Genomic DNA, 18,921 nt, shown 5'->3' with positions numbered 1-18,921 from the left:
TTTTTTTGTATTTTTAGTAGAGACGGGGTTTCACTATGTTAGCCAGGATGGTCTCGATCTCCTGACCTCATGATCCGCCCGCCTTGGCCTCCCAAAGTGCTGGGATTACAGGTGTGAGCCACTGAGCCCGGCCGTGATTCTTAATTTCTAGTAGTTTCTCATGAGAGTTAATAATAGATATATAAACTGGTTTCTAGTTAATATGGTAAGATCAAAAAAGGAGAGCATCCCTGGTGGCCTTTTAGACATATAAGCCACTGGTGATGGTTAAATGTTTTCAGAGGGTCTAATTTTGAAAATTTTGATGAAAAGATATGAACTTCATTTCACTTTAGAAAAATGCAGGTACACCAACTTTTGAATATGCAGATAATGAGTTCCTCTGTTCTAAGGAGACGTTAGTTGTCTAGAATTAATGCTTATTTGTCTTAACTCTGTTTTCATAAGCAGTGTGTAGGAATAGTTAGAGAAAGTAAAATAGCTTGATTTAGTGCAAGTTTTCTTTTTAAAATGCCTTATCTGTTACTGTTAGTAAAGTTTTGTTTTGCTTGCCTCATTATGATATAATATTCTGATAATAATTTATTGTTACAAAATGATAGCAAGCATTATCTTATGTGTAACTTTTAATTAAATCCATATTCTTGAGGTAAAAAGAACGTATTTAACTTTTAATTAAATCCATATTCTTCAGGTAAAAAGAACATATTCTCATGGTACTTACAGAGCTGGCCCAATGCGACAAATAAGCTTGGTGGGAGCGGTTGATGAAGAAGTAGGAGATTATTTCCCTGAGTTCCTGGACATGTTGGAAGAGTCACCATTTTTAAAAGTAAGAGATAATCTGTCATGGGATTAGAGTTTTTTTTTTTTTTTTTTTTTTTTTTTTTTAAAGGCAAAAAAAACCAATATGAGTAATCTAAATTGTGATTGTTTCTTTCATGCTACATGCAATATAAATGAATGGCTGTTTCAGAAATAGAAACGTTTTGGTTTTATTTGAACTGGAGGGAAGGAGAGCAAGAGATGGGAAACTGTGTAATTCTTGTGTAGTGTGTGCATGCGACATCTCAGGTTCTAATTGTAATGGCAAAGCTAAGCGGTGGGCCATGAAATAACACCTCTTACACTTTAGGAAATTAGGTTCCATGTGTTTATCAGCTCTTTGTAAACTAAGTACTAAAGAATTTAAGAAGTACAGGAAGGATTCTACTACAGATGTTTAAGACAAAGGAATGACAGTTTAGCATTGTGGAAAACTCGTCTGGAAAATTACACATCCATATTTTAGCCATGGCTGTACTTAATCTGGGTTGGGCAAGCCCTTTAAACTTTCTGGGCTTCAGTTTCATCATCCATAAAATAACATGTTTAGACAATGTAGCCAAAGGCCCCTTTATTTAATTTATTTTTTTGAGACAGTCTCACTCTGTGCCCAGGCTGGAGTGTAGTGGTGTAATGTGGAGCCCTGACCTCCGTGGGCTTGGATGATCCTCCTACCTCAGCCTCCCAAGTACCTCGGACTACAGGCACATGCCACCATGCCTAGCTACCTTTTGTTTTTTTTTTTTTTTGAGACAGAGTCTCGCTGTCACCCAGGCTGGAGTGCGGTGGCGTGATCTCGGCTCACTGCAGGCTCCGCCCTCTGGGGTTCACACCATTCTCCTGCCTCAGCCTCCCGAGTAGCTGGGACTACAGGTGCCCGCCACCTCGCCCGGCTAATTTTTTTTTGTATTTTTAGTAGAGACGGGGTTTCACTGTGTTAGCCAGGATGGTCTTGATCTCCTGACCTCGTGATCCGCCCGCCTCAGCCTCCCAAAGTGCTGGGATTACAGGCGTGAGCCACCGCGCCCGGCCCTAACTTTTGTATTTTTTGTGGAAATGGGGTTTCACCATGTCGCTCAGGCTGGTCTTGAACTCTTAGACTCAAGTGATCCTCCTGTCTTGGCCTCCCAAAGTGCTGAGATTACAGGTGTGAGCCACTGTGCCCACCCCCACAGGCCCCTTTAAATAATTTGTAGCCAGATTCCTTTTTTTTTTTTTTTTTAAAGCCTCTTCATTTTCAGAAAGTATTTCTTATTGTGAGGTGCTGGGGCTATCCCACTGAGAGAGGAATCTCTGAGCTGTGTAGTTAGGTTAATTATTTAATCAGTAACTCAAAGGTCAGTGCAAATCTACACTGAAATTCAGGGTCCAGGTAAGCTGTGGAATGTGACCAGATTTCTAATACCACATAATCTATAGGACATCTCTTCTTTTATTACTTCTATTTGCTTGGTGTTTTTACCCTATATGTACATACATCTTTTTCTTCCCTTTCTCTTTAACCTTGTTCCATTCCTTTTTCTCTTTTCCTTTTAAACTTTTTGTTCCTTTTCTACTTCTCTCTAGTAGTTACATCATGGAATTAGGTTGCATTTATTATTGAATTATATTTAAAAATTACCAAATATTATTTAAATGGTTGCTTCAAATTTAATTCTCAAAGCACATGAACTAAATGCATTATTTCTCCTTTCCTTTCTTTTCTTTCCCCTTCCTCTTCCCCTTCCCCTTCCCTTGTCCTTTCCCTTTTTCCCTTTCCCTTTCCCTTTCCGTTTCCCTTTCCCTTTCCCTTCCTTTCTTTCAACGGGGTCCTGCTATGTTGCCCAGGCTAGTTTTGAAGTCCTGGGCTCAAGCAGTCCTCCTGCTTAAGCCTCCCAGAGTGCTGTGATTACAGACGTGAGCTATCCGCACCCAATCTAAATGCATTGTTTCTAAAGAAATTTGACAAGCCTTTTTGAAAAGGGGGTGTGTGGTGAAATTTTTTTTTTTTTTATTTTGTTCTCAACATTCCATGGACAGTGGCCCTCAGTTTCCTTCTTCCCTCTTTTTTTTTTTTTTTGGTTTCAGATGGAGTCTCGCTGTGTCATCCAGGCTAGAGGGCAGTGGTGCGATCTCGGCTCACTGCAACCTCTGCCTCCCAGGTTCAAGCGATTCTCATGCCTCAGCCTTTCGAGTAGCTGGGATTACAGACACACACTACCATGCTAGGCTGATTTTTTGTATTTTTAATAGAGACGAGGTTTCACCATGTTGCCCAGTCTGGTGTCAAACTCCTGAGCTCAGGTGATCTGCCTGCCTCAGCCTCCCAAAGTGTTGGGATTACAGGCGTGAGCCACCGTGCCTGGCCACTGTCTTCTCTTTTCTCTTCCCGTTCCCCTCTGTCTCTCATCTCGTCTGTCTCGTCTCGTCTCGTCTCGTCTCGTCTCGTCTCGTCTCGTCTCGTCTCGTCTCGTCTCGTCTCGTCTCGCCTGGCCTGGCCTGGCCTCGCCTCGCCTCCTCTCCTCTCCCCTCCTGTCCTCCCCTCTCCTGTCCTCTCCTCTCCCCTCCCCTCCCCTCTTCTCCTCTCCCCCCTCCCCCTTCTCCCTCTCCCCTCCCCTCCTCTCCCCCCTCACCCCTCTCCCTCCCCCCTTCTCCCTCCCCCCTTCCTCTCCTTTCATTCTTTGGAGTCTTGTTCTATCACCAGGCTGGAGTGCAGTGGCATGATCTCGCCTTACTGCAACCTCCACCTCCCAGGTTCAAGCGATTCTCCTGCCTCAGCCTCCTGAGTAGCTGGGACTACAGGTGGGCGCCACCACGCCCAGCTAATTTTTGTATTTTGTAGAGACGGGGTTTCACCATGTTGGCCAGGATGGTCTCAATATCTTGACCTCGTGATCCGCCCGCTTCGGCCTCCCAAAGTGCTGGGATTACAGGCGTGAGCCAGTGTGCCCAGCCTTGTTCTTTCATTTTAAAATACTTTAATCTCTGGTTTAAGCCAACAACCTCTTCAAGAAACTACTAAACAGAAATATGTTTTGATTTTGTTTTTTTGTTTTGTTTTTAATTATCATTAATCAAAGAGGTATCCAGTTTTTAAACTCAAATTTAATTGTTCATTTTTATAGATTCTTATGAGAGCACTTGCTTATTTAGTCTGTTAACATCATATGATTTATATGGTAGAAGGAAGAATAACAAACGATGAATATAGTGATCATATCTCTAGCAGGGTAGGGGGGACAGAACCATCCAAGCATAATTATTTTCTTGGTGTGTTTGAAACAATTTTTTGAAGCAAAGTATATCAATATATAGGGATATATTCAATATTATGTATTTCAAGTGCTTAAGTATAAAGCTGTGTGTGAAAGTGTGTTTGTCAGGGGAACAATATTATTATTAACATACACTTGAAGATACATTTTGAAAATAATTACAATCTACATAATTATTTGTCTCCAGTGTACACTGCCATGGGGGACGCTATCTAGTCTAAAATTACAGAATCGAAAAGATAGTGATGATGGTCCCATCATGTGGGTTCGTCCAGGAGAACAAATGATCCCTGTGGCTGATATGCCAAAGTCACCTTTCAAAAGGAAAAGGTATGTTGTATACACATTTTTATTGGAGGAGATGAGTGTTTGTATGTTGGGGTGTGGATGGTAGTTGAAAATGGGAGGAGGCTGGGCGTGGTGGCTCACGCTTGTAATCCCAGCACTTTGGGAGGCCGAGGCGGGTGGATCACGAGGTCAGGAGATCGAGACCACGGTGAAACCCTGTCTCTACTAAAAATACAAAAAAATTAGCCGGGCATGGTGGCGGGTGCCTGTAGTCCCAGCTACTTGGAGAGGCTGAGACAGGAGAATGGTGCAAACCCGGGAGGCGGAGTGAACCGAGATTGCACCACTGCACTCCAGCCTGGGCGACAGAGCGAGACTCTGTCTCAAAAAAAAAAAAAAAAAAAAAAATTGGAGGAAGGCAAAGTTTAGAGCATAATTGGAATATAAATTTAAAAATAGCGATACGTGCTAATATAATTTGTTGTAAAACCTAAAATGTAAATAAGGCATGAGAAATGTAGGCAAATGACAAGCAATTGTAATGATGAATGGAAAAAATGTCATAAGATATAAACTATTTTAGAATAATATTCAGAACCTGTACTAAGAAGACTAAAATGTTTTGTGGAGGATATAAAATAAAATCAGAACAAATGGAAAGCCCTACTGTGTTCTGGATTGGATAAAAATGATAGTTCTTTAAAATTTTCTGCATTTCAATTGGACTAACACTTCCAGTCCTAGATAAAATTATTTTAAAATTCATAAGGAAGTAAACTTTTCAGTGAAAGAGAAGATTAGAGGGAGCTTATGATACAGGATATTAAAAATTATTATGAAGTTCAAATAGATCATTGGAATAGGAGTCCAGAAATAGATCTAAGTATATTGGGAACTTAATATATGAGATAAGTGGGAAGAGGAAGATGTATTTAATGAATAATGCTGGCATATTTGGCTCTCATAAAAACAGAGGCAGAGGCCTTACCTTATACAAGAAGTAAATTAGAGAATTAAGCATCACAGATAAAACAGTTAAAATATTAGAATAAAATTGTTTAAGCCTGGAGGAGACCTTCCTAAGCAAGACCAAACAATGCAGTGGCAATAGTATTTGGGGGGGAAGCGACATCAACAATGAAGTTCAAAATTATGATAGACTGGACTAAAACATTTGGAACTCATGACAGACCAAAGTTAATGTACAAAGAGCATTCTCAAGTGTAAACAACCCAGTAGAAAAATAACCTCAGGCAGTTAAGTTTATTTTAAAAGAACTATGAGATATTTTTATTCATTATATTGGCAGAAATTATGAATATAGCATTAATATTATAGGCTGGTAGGTATGTGAAGAAACAATTTTTTATCTATTGTTGCCTGGAGGATGAGCTGCTGTAATTTTGTGAAAGTAATCAGGCAATAGATCATAAAATTTAACATAAAACTCTTTGATCTAGCACTCCTACTTTTGGGAATCCCAAGAAATAAAAACACGAAAGGTAAATAAATTTGTGGTAAGAAAAACATTTTCAAATGGTCTGAATGCCTGTCAGTAGGGGAATGGTTGAATAGATTTCATACATTCTTATTCAAGAGTATAGTTAGGCCAGGTGCAGTGGCTCACGCCTGTAATCCCAGCACTTTGGGAGGCTGAGGCGGGCAGACTACCTGAAGTCAGGAGTTTGAAGATCAGCCTGGCCAACATGAGGAAACCCCGTCTCTGCTAAAAATAGAACAATTAGCTCAGCGTGGTGGGACATGCCTGTAATCCCAGCTGTTCAGGAGGCTGAGGCAGGAGAATTGCTTGAGCCTGGGAGATAGAGGTTGCAGTGAGCCCAGATCGCTTCACTGCACTCCAGCCTGGCCGATAGAGCGAGACTCTGTTTCAAAAAAAAAAAAAAAAAAAAAGAGTATAGTGAAATACGCCAGATGCAGTGGCTCTTTCATGTAATCCTAGCACTTTGGGTGGCCGAGGTGGGAGGATAACTTGAATCTCAAGAGTTTGGGACCAGCCTGAGCAACATAGTGAGATGCCGCCTCTACAAAACAAATTAAAAAATTTAGCCAATGTGGTGTTACATGCCTGTAGCCCTAGCTACTCGGAAGGCTGAGTCAAGGAGTGCTTGAGCCCAGGAGTTTGAGGCTGCAGTAAGCTATGAGTAAATCACTGCACTCCAGCCTGGGTGACAGAACCAGACCCTATCTCTTAAAAAAAAAAAAAAAAAATGGTGAAATAGCTAAAATAAAGTTTTAAAAAATGTCTTGATCTGGATGGATATTCATGACACTTGAAAACAGCCAAATGTAGAGTAATGTATCTAATATGATTTTGTTCTTATCCAAAGAAATAACAAAACCCTCCTGTGTGTGATTGTGTATTTATGTGAGCACAGAGAAAAGCGTGGAGAAAATGTACATTAGGTTAACGTCGATTGGAATGGGTGGAGATGATGCTAGGAGAGATTATAGCCTTTTGTTTTGTTTTGTTTTGTTTGTTTGTTTTTGAGACTGAGTCTTGCTCTGTCGCCAGGCTGGAGTGCAGTGGTGCAATCTCGGCTCACTGCAACTTCCACCTCCCAGGTTCAAGCGATTCTCCTGCCTCAGCCTCCCGAGTAGCTGGGACTACAGGGGCACACCACCACACCTGGCTAATTTTTGTATTTGCAGTAGAGATGGGGTTTCACCATGTTGGCCAGGATGGTCTTGATCTCTTGATCTCGTGATCCTCCTGCCTTGGCCACCCAAAGTGCATAGGCGTGAGCCACCATGCCCATCCTGATTATAACTTTTTAGATACCTAAAGATGGTTTTACCGGTTACAGTGATTATTAAGTTAAAAAGAAAATGGGGAAAAAGTCATTGAGTAAACTCTGGGTTGCATGATGGCAGGGACTTTGTTTGGTTTGTTACTAAGGTGTCTCTAGCACCTAAACACAGTGTCTGGTGCTTAATATTGGATGAATAAAATTTTACAGGTTAATTTGTAAGTTAGTAATAAATGATAAAATTGATGTGTTCTTCAGTGATTCTTTTTTTTTTTTTTTTTTTTGAGATAGAGTCTAGCTCTGTCACCCAGGCTGGAGTGCAGTGGCACAATCTCGGCTCACTGCAACCTCTGCCTCCTGGGTTCAAGTGATTCTCCTGCCTCAGCCTCCTCAGTAGCTGGGATTAAAGGCGTGCACCACCATTCCCAGCTCATTTTTGTATTTTTAATAGAGACGGGATTTCGCCGTTTTGGCCAGGCTGGTCTCAAACTCCTGACCTCAGGTGATCCACCTGCCTCGGCCTCCCAAAGTGCTAGGATTACAAGCGTGAGCCACTGTGTCCGGCCTCCTCAGTGATTCTTAATTTTTTTTTCTTTTTTTAGAATGTATGGGTCATTTTGAGAATCTGAAATTCTCTTCTCAGAACAATGCAGATAAATACAAACTTTTAGATGTACTTTAAGGGGGTTCACCACTACCTTGAGCAACTTCCATTCACTTCAGGGTATACAACCCACGGTATATACGATAATAATAGTCTAACAAAAACAAGTGTCAGGCATTGTGTCAAGTGCAGTATAGTCTTAATTCATCAGAATGTGGTATTTATGCAGCTAAATTTGTGGGTTTGAGAACCTGTTAGGTTTCCAGAGGAAGCAATACCATCTGGCATTCTGACACATGTAGAACATTAATCACAAAGAACCAAAAAAAAAAAAAAAACCATTATTATGTATATGTGTAATAAGACTGTAATGCAGGGGTGCACACAGAGTAGTTAAATAATAGAGATTAAGGGTGGGAAAGTAGAGAACCAGTAAGGAAGGGTGATCCCTTGGAAGATAGACAAGGATGAGAGGAGACAATTATGGGGGTAATACAGAGTTGCATCTGGAAGAAACAAAAACTGTAGAGGAAGATAAATAAAATGATGACTCTCTGCCAAAGAAATAATTCTTCTCACCCTTTTCCTTGCCTGCAGCAAAACTGGAGAGGTTTCTGCAATGAGTGAGGCTAAGTAGGCAGCAACTTCTGCGTGTATATGCATTCTAGAAGGAAAGTGGTGGAGGAGAGGGCCAGTGGGAAATGGCTGTCTTCCAAGACAGAGCTAAGGTTTTCCTTTCTACCTCCAATAAACCAAGCATGTTTTGTGGAAGCACTTATTGCTAGGTGTTTTATTGCTAAATCTATTTTTTGATCCTTCCCTCACTAGACAGACTATAAACTCCCACAAGAGTGGGGTCCTCTTCTGTCTTATTTGCTATTGTCTCATTCACTGGCCCCAGTTCCTAGATAGTACCTAGCACATAGTATGTGTCCTATCAATATTGAATTAATGCATTTTTAAAAGTTACCCATTTGTTTCAGATATATATCTATCTATCTTGTGATAGATCTACCCAAGAGATCTGAGTGGGGGCATGGTACCCAAACCCCAGGTAAAGATTCTGTGTATAGGGAAACTTGGGTAAACAACACCATTTGTAATTTAATTTTTTATCCATGTATTTCCTTACAACTGTTCATTTTGTGAAGGTATATTAGAAAAATGAGGGTATCGTATTTGTGTTTTTGTTTGTGTTCATTTTAAAGATAGAATTTGATTTGAGAGCAGATTTCATATATTTTTGTCTGAATTATGTGATTATTGAATGTTTGATGGCAATTATCACTATATAAATGTAATTTTCTTTTTTTAAAAAAATAGAACTACCAATGAAATAAAAAATCTTCAGTACCTACCTCGAACAAGTGAGCCCCGTGAGATGCTCTTTGAAGACAGGACAAGAGCTCATGCAGATCATATAGGACAAGGTTTTGAACGACAGACTACAGCTGCTGTTGGAGTGCTGAAGGCTGTGCACTGTGGAGAGTGGTATATATAACTACTGCTATTTTAATGAAAGAATTTCTTGGCTTCTACAATTTTTCTTGGAAAATCTTAGTAATTCCTCCTTACTGTGGGAAAAAAGTTTCATTTTTTACCTGTATTTGGATATCTTCATTGTATAATTGTACTAAAGATCTTAAATTGCTAGAATCTGGCCGGGCGGGGTGGCTCACACCTGCAATCCCAGCACTTTGGGAGGTCGAGGTGGGTGGATCACAAGGTCAGGAGATCAAGACCAGCCTGGCCAATATGGTGAAACCCCATCTCTACTAAAAATACAAAAGTTAGCCAGGCATGGTGGCGCATGCCTGTAGTCCCAGCTACTTGGGAGGCTGAGGCAGGAGAATTGCTTGAACCCGGGAGGCCGAGGGTGCAGTGAGCCGAGATCGCGCCACTGCACTCCAGCCTGGGTGACAGAGCAAGACTCCATCTAAAACAAAAACAAAAACTAATAAATTGCTAGAATCTAGGTTTCACCATTTGGATTAACTGAAATAATTAATTTCATGTTCTAAGTGACTAGATGTGAAAAAAATTAAGGTAAAAGAAAAGCTAAGGCTTACCTGGTGGATACTGTATGCCTGTTTACAAATGTCGTTTAATTTTTCTCAACTGCTTTTTGCTGCATATTTATCACATAAGGAAACTGAGGCTCAGGGCTGTCAAATAATTTTCTTACAGTCATATAATTAATAAATGGTAGAGCTGAGACTGATTTCAATCTGATTCCATACTCTTTTGTTTTTTCTTTCTCCTGCTTTGCTGTACCCTTTCTGAGGTTTGGTTTCTCTTTATTATGTATTTGCTTTTCTGTATTCTTTTTTTTTCCAGCTTTGCTTACCAGTTTCACTTTGAATATTTTGACAGATTAAAAAATAGATTATTCTTTTTAATATACTTGAGGTGTCATCTCATCCATTAAATAACTTTCATGTATTACATTGATAAAACATATAAAGCAAAGTTATTGTAATTTTGCGGCTGGGTGTGATGACTCACGCCTGTAATTCCAGCACTTTGGGAGGCTGAAGTGGGTGGGATCACCTGAGGTCAGGAGTTCGAGACCAGCCTGGACAACATGGTGAAACCTCGTCTCTATTAAAAATACAAAAATTAGCTGGGGCCAGGTGCGGTGGCTCACAACTGTAATCCCAGCACTTTCGGAGGCTGAGGTGGGCAGATCAGGAGGTCAGGAATTCAACACAAGCCTGACCAACATGGTAAAACCCCATCTCTACTAAAAATACACACATACACAAAAATTAGCCGGGCGTGGTGGCACGTGCCTGTAATCCTAGCTACTCAGGAGGCTGAGGCAGGAGAATTGCTTGAACCCAGGAGGCAGAGGTTGCAGTGAGCCGAGATCGTGCCACTGCACTTCAGCCTGGGGCGACAAGAGCAAAACTCCGTCCCGCCACCAAAAAAAAAAAAGTAATAATTTTGCTTGCTTAGATTTTTGTTTTCCAAAATCGAGTATTGTTTGGGTATGAAATGTGAGTTGGAATATGCTATTTTGCTTATTAGAGCCATTTAAAAAAAATTTTTTTTTCTTTAAGAGATAGGGCCTCACTCTGTTGCCCAGGCTATAGTTCAGTGGTGCTGTCATGGCTCACAGCAGCCTTGACCACCCAGGCTCAAGCAAGCCTCCTGCCTCAGCCTCCTGAGTAGCTAGGACTACAGCCACACACCACCACATCCAGTGAATATTTATTTATTTTTACATTCTGTTTATTTTTATTACTGTTCCTTGCAGAGCAGGACTAACTCATAGGCAGTGTGTCCAGAGTTGGCCTATTTTAAAATTTTTTGTAGAGACAAGGTCTTGCTCTGTTGCCCAGGCTGGGATCTCGAAGTGCTAGGATTACAGGTGCGAAACACTGCACCTGGCCTTATTAGAGCAGTTTAATTTTTTTAAAAAAGTAGAAACAGGCCAGGTGCAGTGGCTCATGCCAGTAATCCCAGCACTTTTGGAGGCCGAGGCAGGTAGATCACTTGAAGTTAGGAGTTCAGGACCAGCCTGGCCAACATGGTGAAACCTTGCCTCTCCTAAAAATACAAAAATTAGCTGGGCATGCATGCTTATAACGCCAGCTATTTGGGAGGCTGAGGCACAAGAATTGCTTGAACCTGGGAGGTGGAGGTTGCAGTGAGCCGAGATCATGCTGTATTTCACAAATTTTGCTATTGCATTTTCATTTCAGTTCAGGATATCTCTAATTCCTGTTTGATTTATTTTTTGACCCACGGGTTATGGAGAAGTGTTGTTTAGTTTCCATTATTTGAGGATTTTTTTTCCAGATTTTTGTTTTGGTGTTTTTCATTTCTAATTTAATTTCTTGTGGTCAGGGAACATATTCTGTATGATTTTAGTGCTTCTAAATTTCTTGGGGTTTGTTTTATGGACCATCTTGATGAATTTTTATATGTCCACTTTAAAAAATGTGTATTTTGGCTAGGTGCGGTGGCTAACAACTGTAATCTCAGCATTTTGGGAGGCCAAGGTGGGCGGATCACCTGAGGTCAGGAGTTCCAGACCAGCCTGGGCAACATGGTGAAACCCCATCTGTATGAAAAATACAAAAATTAGCTGGGTGTGGTGGCGCACGCATGTAATCCCATCTCCTCGGGAGGCTGAGGCACAAGAATCGCTTCAACCTAGGAGGTGAAGGTTGCAGTGAGCTAAGATTGCACCACTGCACTCCAGCCTGGGCGATTGACGTGAGACTCTGTCTCAAAAAAAAAAAAAGTGTATTTTTCTGTTTGGGATGTAGTGCTCTATAAATTAAGAACAATTAAGTCAACTTTGTTGATAGTGAATGTGGTTCACTTCTTTTATATTCTCACTTATTTTTGTCTACTTGTTAATTTGCAACTTTAATATTGGATTTGCCTATTTTTCCTGTCAGTTTTTCTAGTTTTTGCTCTATTTTTTCTTTTGTGACAGCTTTATCAAGCCATGATCACATATCATACAATTCACCCCTTTAAAGTGTACAGTTGAATAGTTTTTAGTATATTCACAGAGTTGTGCAACCACCACCAAAATGATAGAACATTTTCATCACCTCAAAAAGGAACTACACCTTTTAGCCATCACCTCCCCAATCCTCCATTCTCCATCCTCCCAGCCCTAGGCAAGCACTAATTTACTTTCTGTCTATAGGTATATGTGTATCCTTAACATCTAATATAAATGGAATCACATAACTTGGTCTTTTGTGATTAGCTTCTTTCACTTAGCATAGTGTTTTGAAGGTCGTTCCATATAGTTTGAAGCTATGTTCTTAGACAGGTACACATTTAGGATTGTTATTCTTGATGAATTGACCGCTTTTTTCATTATAAAGTGCCCTTTTTATCCTTGGTAATATTCCTTGTCCTGAAACTTTGTTAATATAGCCAATTCAGCCTTCTTATGATTTGTATTTACATGCTGTATCTTTTCCCATTCATTTTTCTTTTAACTTATCTGTATATATTATTGTTACATGTAGATAGATATCATATAGTTGGGTCTTACTTTTTTTTAACCCAGTGACAATCTCTGTCTTTTAATTGGAGTATTTAGATTATTTATATTTAATAGAAATATTAGTAAATTTGGTTTTAAATTTATGATCTTGCTTTTTCCAATTTGCTTGTTTATTCTTTATTCTTTTGTTTCCCTTTTTCTTGTCGTTTTTAAGCATTCCATTTTACCTCCATGATTTGGTTAGTAGCTTGTAGCTCTGTGGGGTTTTTTTTTTATTTCATTGTTGTCAACTTACCACAATCTACCTTCAAATAATATGAGACTTCTTTGTGTAATGCGTAAGAACCTTTCAATAGTATACTTCCATTTATTCCCTCCCCCCTCACATTTCTGGCCTTTGTGCTAATTGTCATGTATTTTACTTGTACATATGCTATAAACCACATGATGTATGTTATTTTGCCTTAAAGAATCATTTCTAAAGAGATCTCTTTAAATGAGAATAAAACCTCTTTCATATTTATCATTAGGTGTGCTGTACATTCCTTTTCATAGATCCACATTTTCATTTAAGTATCATTTTCCTTCAGCCTGAAGAAATTCCTTTAGCAGTCTTTGTTATGCTGTTTTCCCGGTGACAGATTCTCTCAGCTTTTATTTGAACATGTTTTTAATTCCCATTTTTGGAGGATATTTTTGGTGGATACAGAATTCTAGATTGACTTTTTCTTCTAATACTTTAAAAGTAGTCCATTCTCTTCAGGCTTGCATTGTCTTTCATAAGTCTATGATCATTCTTATCCTTCTTTCTCTGTATATAATGTATTACATGATTCTCAGATTTTCTCTTTTATCACTGGTTTTTAGAAATTTAGTTATGATTTGCCTTCATATGATTTTCTTTATGTTGTTTGGAATTTTATTCCAAAATCCCTTTTTTAGCATCTCTGTAAAAATGTATTTATATATTCCTAATTAATTGAAGAATTTGAGAATTTTTTAGAATTATATTTAAAGGCATGAGTAACCTCAGCAAACACCAAGTTTATTAGTACCTTTCTAATGAAGTCTCTTAATTTATAAAGTTATTTAAGAGTTTTATGCATCAGTATAGTTATATGTATCTTCTATGGAAAGAAAATACTCCCTTTTCCTCATATTTACTTCTAATTTTTATGTAGTGTTTTCAACTTTAGCACTTAAATTTATGAAGCATTGATCTTATTCTTCAGATAGAACACTTAATTTTCTTGGTTTGTATAATTTACCAATTCAGATCATTTCAGTTTTCCAAACTCTTGTGACAAATATTTATATAAAAATGAAGTCAGGTTTTAATCTGTGTCTAGGTTGGAAGTCACGATGTTGGCCCTTTCTTTAAATATGTGAAATGTCCAATTAACAGTTTAACTTTATTAAGGGGACAGTACTATGGTATTGACCATAAATTATTTTTGCTTTGAGTTTAATAAGGACTCAAAAGAGTGAAGCATTTATGGCAGATTCTTGTTATCTCATTTTCTTTTTTAGGCCCGATCAACCCCGTATAACCAAAGATGTAATTTGTTTTCATGCTGAAGATTTCTTAGAAGTAGTTCAACGAATGCAGTTAGATTTACATGAACCTCCACTGTCCCAGGTATTTTTAATACACTTACTGTCTTTGGTTTAGTTTTTATTGTGAAGAGACTTATTTGTATTTCTTGTTTTATTATTTTTTAGTGTGTCCAATGGGTTGATGATGCAAAACTGAATCAACTGAGGAGGGAAGGCATTCGCTATGCCAGGATTCAGCTATATGATAATGACATTTATTTTATTCCAAGGAATGTTGTTCATCAGTTCAAGACAGTTTCAGCTGTATGCAGTTTAGCATGGCATATTCGGCTCAAATTATATCACTCAGAGGAGGACACTTCTCAGAATACAGCTACTCATGAAACAGGCACATCATCAGATTCCACATCATCTGTTCTTGGACCTCACACTGACAACATGATTTGTGCTGTAAGCAAAGCCTCCTTGGATTCTGTTTTTTCAGATAAACTTCATTCTAAATATGAATTACAGCAGGTTAAACATGAACCTATTGCATCTGTAAGAATCAAGGAAGAACCTGTGAATGTTAATATTCCTGAAAAGACTAGAGCACTGAATAATATGGATGGCAAGAATGTTAAAGCAAAATTGGATCATGTTCAATTTACAGAATTTAAGATTGACATGGATTCTAAATTTGAAAATAGCAACAAAGATTTAAAGGAAGAATTGTGCCCTGGAAATCTAAGTCTAGCTGATACAAGGCAACACAGTTCAGCACATTCAAATCAAGATAAAAAAGACGATGACATTTTGTGCTAAATTTGCATATACCATCTAAAATCCTTTTTTTAAAAAATTTAATAATGTAATAAAGATTCATGAATTCTGAAAGCAAGCCAAGGACTTGCTCCTATGTCTGTTACAAAACATAGTTTATGTAGCTTTGTAACATTCCTCAGTGCCTGTCCATAACTGTGAAGTATTAAGCACTTAGGGCCAGATGCACTGTAAACATTGCAGGTTTAAACATAAAGAAGTCTTTAAAAAAAAAATCATTTACGTTGGAATTTTAGGTTTTAGAATAGAGCTGACATTAACATATATATATATAAATATATATATATTTTGTAATATGAGCCAGAATTCTTTTTCAACAATTTAAAGCTTTTCCATAGAGCTTATTTATATCCTTTTTTTCATTTTAAATGTGTCAGCACTGTAGTGTAAATAGCTTTTAAATATCTTTTTAGTGTGATTTATACTGAAATGTGAGCCACTTAATAAAGGTTCATATTAAGAAATATGTTTTCTGTTGAGTCTGTAAAGACACACTGACAATTCATTTAAGTCATTTGTTTGATATGATTCTCTGCTGGTATATCCATTTAGTGTGGTATTGTAGTGCAAATGTACGTAATTCAAATCTAGTAAATATTTAAGTTCCCCACACTATGCAGGCTTTTTTTTTTTTTTTTTTTTTTGATACGGAGTTTCATTCTGTCACCAGGCTGGAGTTCAGTGGCGCGATCTCGGCTCACTGCAACATTTGCCTCTTGGGTTCAAGTGATTCTCCTGCCTCAGCCTCCTGAGTAGCTGGGACTACAGGCGCGCACCACGACACCCAGCTAATTTTTGTATTTTTAGTAGAGATGGGGTTTCATCATGTTGGCCAAGATGGCCTTGATCTCTTGACCTCATGATCCACCCACCTTGGCCTCCCAAAGTGCTGGGATTGCAGGCGTGAGCCACAGTGCCCAGCCTGTGCAGGCATTTTTAGCAACCAAGACTCAGTTAAGAAAGTGTGCATCTGTGTGTGTGTGAATGTGTATATATATATCATATATTGCATAATTTTCTTAAATTGCCGAATAAGATGAATATGTGAAATTCCTTAGCCCTTCTCCCCGGAATACATTGAAAAAAGTTTTATATTAAACTATTAAGAAAGCAGTTTAGGTAATAGAAACAGTTTTAGAAAGTTGGGAGAAACAAGGTATGTTAATGATAACAAAGGCTTCTAACTAATAAAGTTACGTGGCCAGATTACATAGCCTACCATAGATTTTTTTTGTTGTGTATGGGATGATAAGAAGTTTAGAGAATTTTCTTACTAGTAAGTACCTTTACTAAGTAATAGCTAAGTATAAAATCTTTAGTTACAGAAAGCTTAATTGTGAGCATTTAAAATCCTTTTACATTTTTCTTGCAGAATGGGAGAAAAATATGGCAAATATAGAACTAAAATAAGGGCAATGACAATGACTCAACTGCCATATAGAGATATAACTAACAAAATACTTTGTGGTACCTCATCTCTCTCAGGATCCCCTCCCAACCCTAGCAAGGCAAACAACTTGGAGTACTTCCTTTTCAAAAGAAGTTCTAGAAATTAAATTGAGGTAGGAGACAGATTGACAGTGCCTAACTAAAGATGAGTAAAACAGATCTCTTTAATGATAGACCCACTATTTGACACTGCTTCCACTATTGTAATTAAAAGTCAGACAGAAGTCTTTGATGTATGTGTTGCTGTAAGAAACTCTGCTCATTGCAAATCTATTTTGTTTGTTTTTGGTATTATTCTGGGCACATACTTTGGTTGATGACTTTCAATTGGGGTTCTTTATGCTGCCTTTTGGGTTACTGTTGATATTTCCATTTCTGGCTTAATTTATGGTAACCATCAAAACTGCTTATATTTCTGGTTAGGGCGAAGCCATTTAGGAAGAAGCATTTCACCAGGACAAGTAAAAGTTAATTGCAGCAATGATGTCAGTTTTGGCCTCTAGTTTAATAAAAGGATAGGCAAATATAGGAAATCTTCATGGTTTGTAGGAAATCAGTGTTTGCAACAGAGGAAGTTTCATGGGATAGGGAAAGTATAAATCAAGATAGTAAGGGTTTTGTTTTATATGTCATTGTCTTACCATGCTCCCCACCTATTTAATGTTTTAAGCTAAATTTATGGATTTGCACCTACCTTTTCGAGTGACAAAAGTTCTTAACAAACCAGTATTGAGAAATAAGAAGGGATGTGGTTAAAATGGTTTTCTGTTTCTCTTTAAAGTTGAAGAATGATGTATTTAACAAGAGATGTGTTTTATTTCCAGTTTTCCAGTAGCATATCTACATGGATGCATTGAGGTCATACTGTGAGAAAATGTCTTTAGGGTATCCCTCCAAAATATGAGCCTTAAACTTTTTAACTTAAAGGAAGGCATATCTAAAAACAACCATAGTGGTTGCTTTTAGGTATAGTTTCCTGTATAACCTATAGTCAGACTTATCTATAATATGAAAATTTAATTGTGTTAAAAATGCATACATTGGCCGGGTACAGTGGCTCACGCCTGTAATCCCAGCACTTAGGGAGGCCGAGGCGGGTGGATCACGAGGTCAAGAGTTTGAGACCAGTCTGGCCAACATGGTGAAACCCCGTCTCTACTAAAAATACAAAAAAAATTAGCTGGGTGTGGTGGCGTGCGCCTGTAATCCCAGCTACTCGGGAGGCTGAGGCAGAGGAATTGCTTGAACTGGGGAGGTGAAGGTTGCAGTGAGCCGAGATCGTGCCACTGCCCTCCAGCCTGGGCGACAGAGTGAGACTCCGTCTCAAAAAAAAAAAAAAAAAATGCATACATCTCTGAAGGTAAAGTATAAATCAGTGGGCTCAAGATTTGCAGGTACAGCCTTGTTATTGCCTTCAATAATGCTTACGTTCCTTGTCTTATGGGTTATAATTTTCAAATCCTCTTCAGATACAACCTGAGAACTTGTTGACTACCTTCGTTACATGCAAAACTTTTCTATTTTAATATTGCATTATATTAATGGTTTTGTAGTTAGTACATTCCAGTTCTTTATCTAAATACAAGCTTTTTGCTTTTATTTCCGGTTTCTTGGACCAGAACAATAAAGTACGGAAGACATAGTTTCTATATGGTCATATACTATATGGAATAAAGAATTGTTATGTAAGTTATTAAATGGGTATATAGACCTTTACATAAAAACTAAGGTACCTCAGTGGAATCTGCTATAGTGCTTCACCCTCCCTACCCCTCCATTTTGTTTATAACCTTTTAGCTATCTAAATAATACATATTCCATACTCAGGTTAGCTGGTTAGCTAGCAAAAGAATTAACATTTGTGATATTTACTTGCAAACTTTACTGAAGCCATATTCATTATCTTCCTTGTCACCAAGGCTGTTGACCTTAAATAAACATTAAGTTGATTTTGCACAACACTGTATATGTGTGTGTGCATGTGCCTGTTTCTGTGTGTGTATGTTTGTGGGAAATAATTATGTTTGTTTCCACATGTATTCATTTTTAATGCATTCTGTAACTTTTCTTGAGTGGTGGTCATTGAGGGTTGGGAAGATTTTATTTTTTAAGTTGTTGTTAAGGTATTTCATTGGTGTTCCTGAGTGTAAAACAGTTTTTTCCCAAATACTTATGGCAGATAAGAGCATTTTTGTAAATAATAAATTAGCACCGTTTGGGTAAATTTGCATTATTTTTTGGACAGGTTCATTGTCATGTAAAAAATATCTCAAAATTCATTTTACATTTAGCAAAGGTGCAACATTTGTTTTTGGAGTTTGAGAGATACTTTCCTTGTCTTCCATCTTTCAATAAATACTAAAATTGATAACCACA

General features: G+C 38.2%; 1 protein-coding gene across 1 annotated transcript in view; it reads left to right on the top strand.

Annotated features, from left to right (window-relative positions):
- RSBN1L (round spermatid basic protein 1 like) overlaps positions 1-18,921 on the top strand; it is a 98,623-nt gene extending 79,702 nt beyond the window's left edge. Inside the window, exons 4-8 of the mRNA XM_003268192.4 lie at positions 695-832; positions 4,267-4,409; positions 9,063-9,230; positions 14,248-14,356; positions 14,440-18,921. Coding sequence (XP_003268240.1) covers positions 695-832; positions 4,267-4,409; positions 9,063-9,230; positions 14,248-14,356; positions 14,440-15,078 — 1,197 coding nt within the window. The 3' untranslated portion in view covers positions 15,079-18,921. The remainder of the gene's footprint in view (positions 1-694; positions 833-4,266; positions 4,410-9,062; positions 9,231-14,247; positions 14,357-14,439) is intronic.

Source organism: Nomascus leucogenys, chromosome 13, assembly GCF_006542625.1.
Source record: "Nomascus leucogenys isolate Asia chromosome 13, Asia_NLE_v1, whole genome shotgun sequence".
Taxonomy (NCBI): Eukaryota; Metazoa; Chordata; class Mammalia; order Primates; family Hylobatidae; genus Nomascus; species Nomascus leucogenys.
This window is presented reverse-complemented; position numbering and strand designations above follow the sequence as displayed.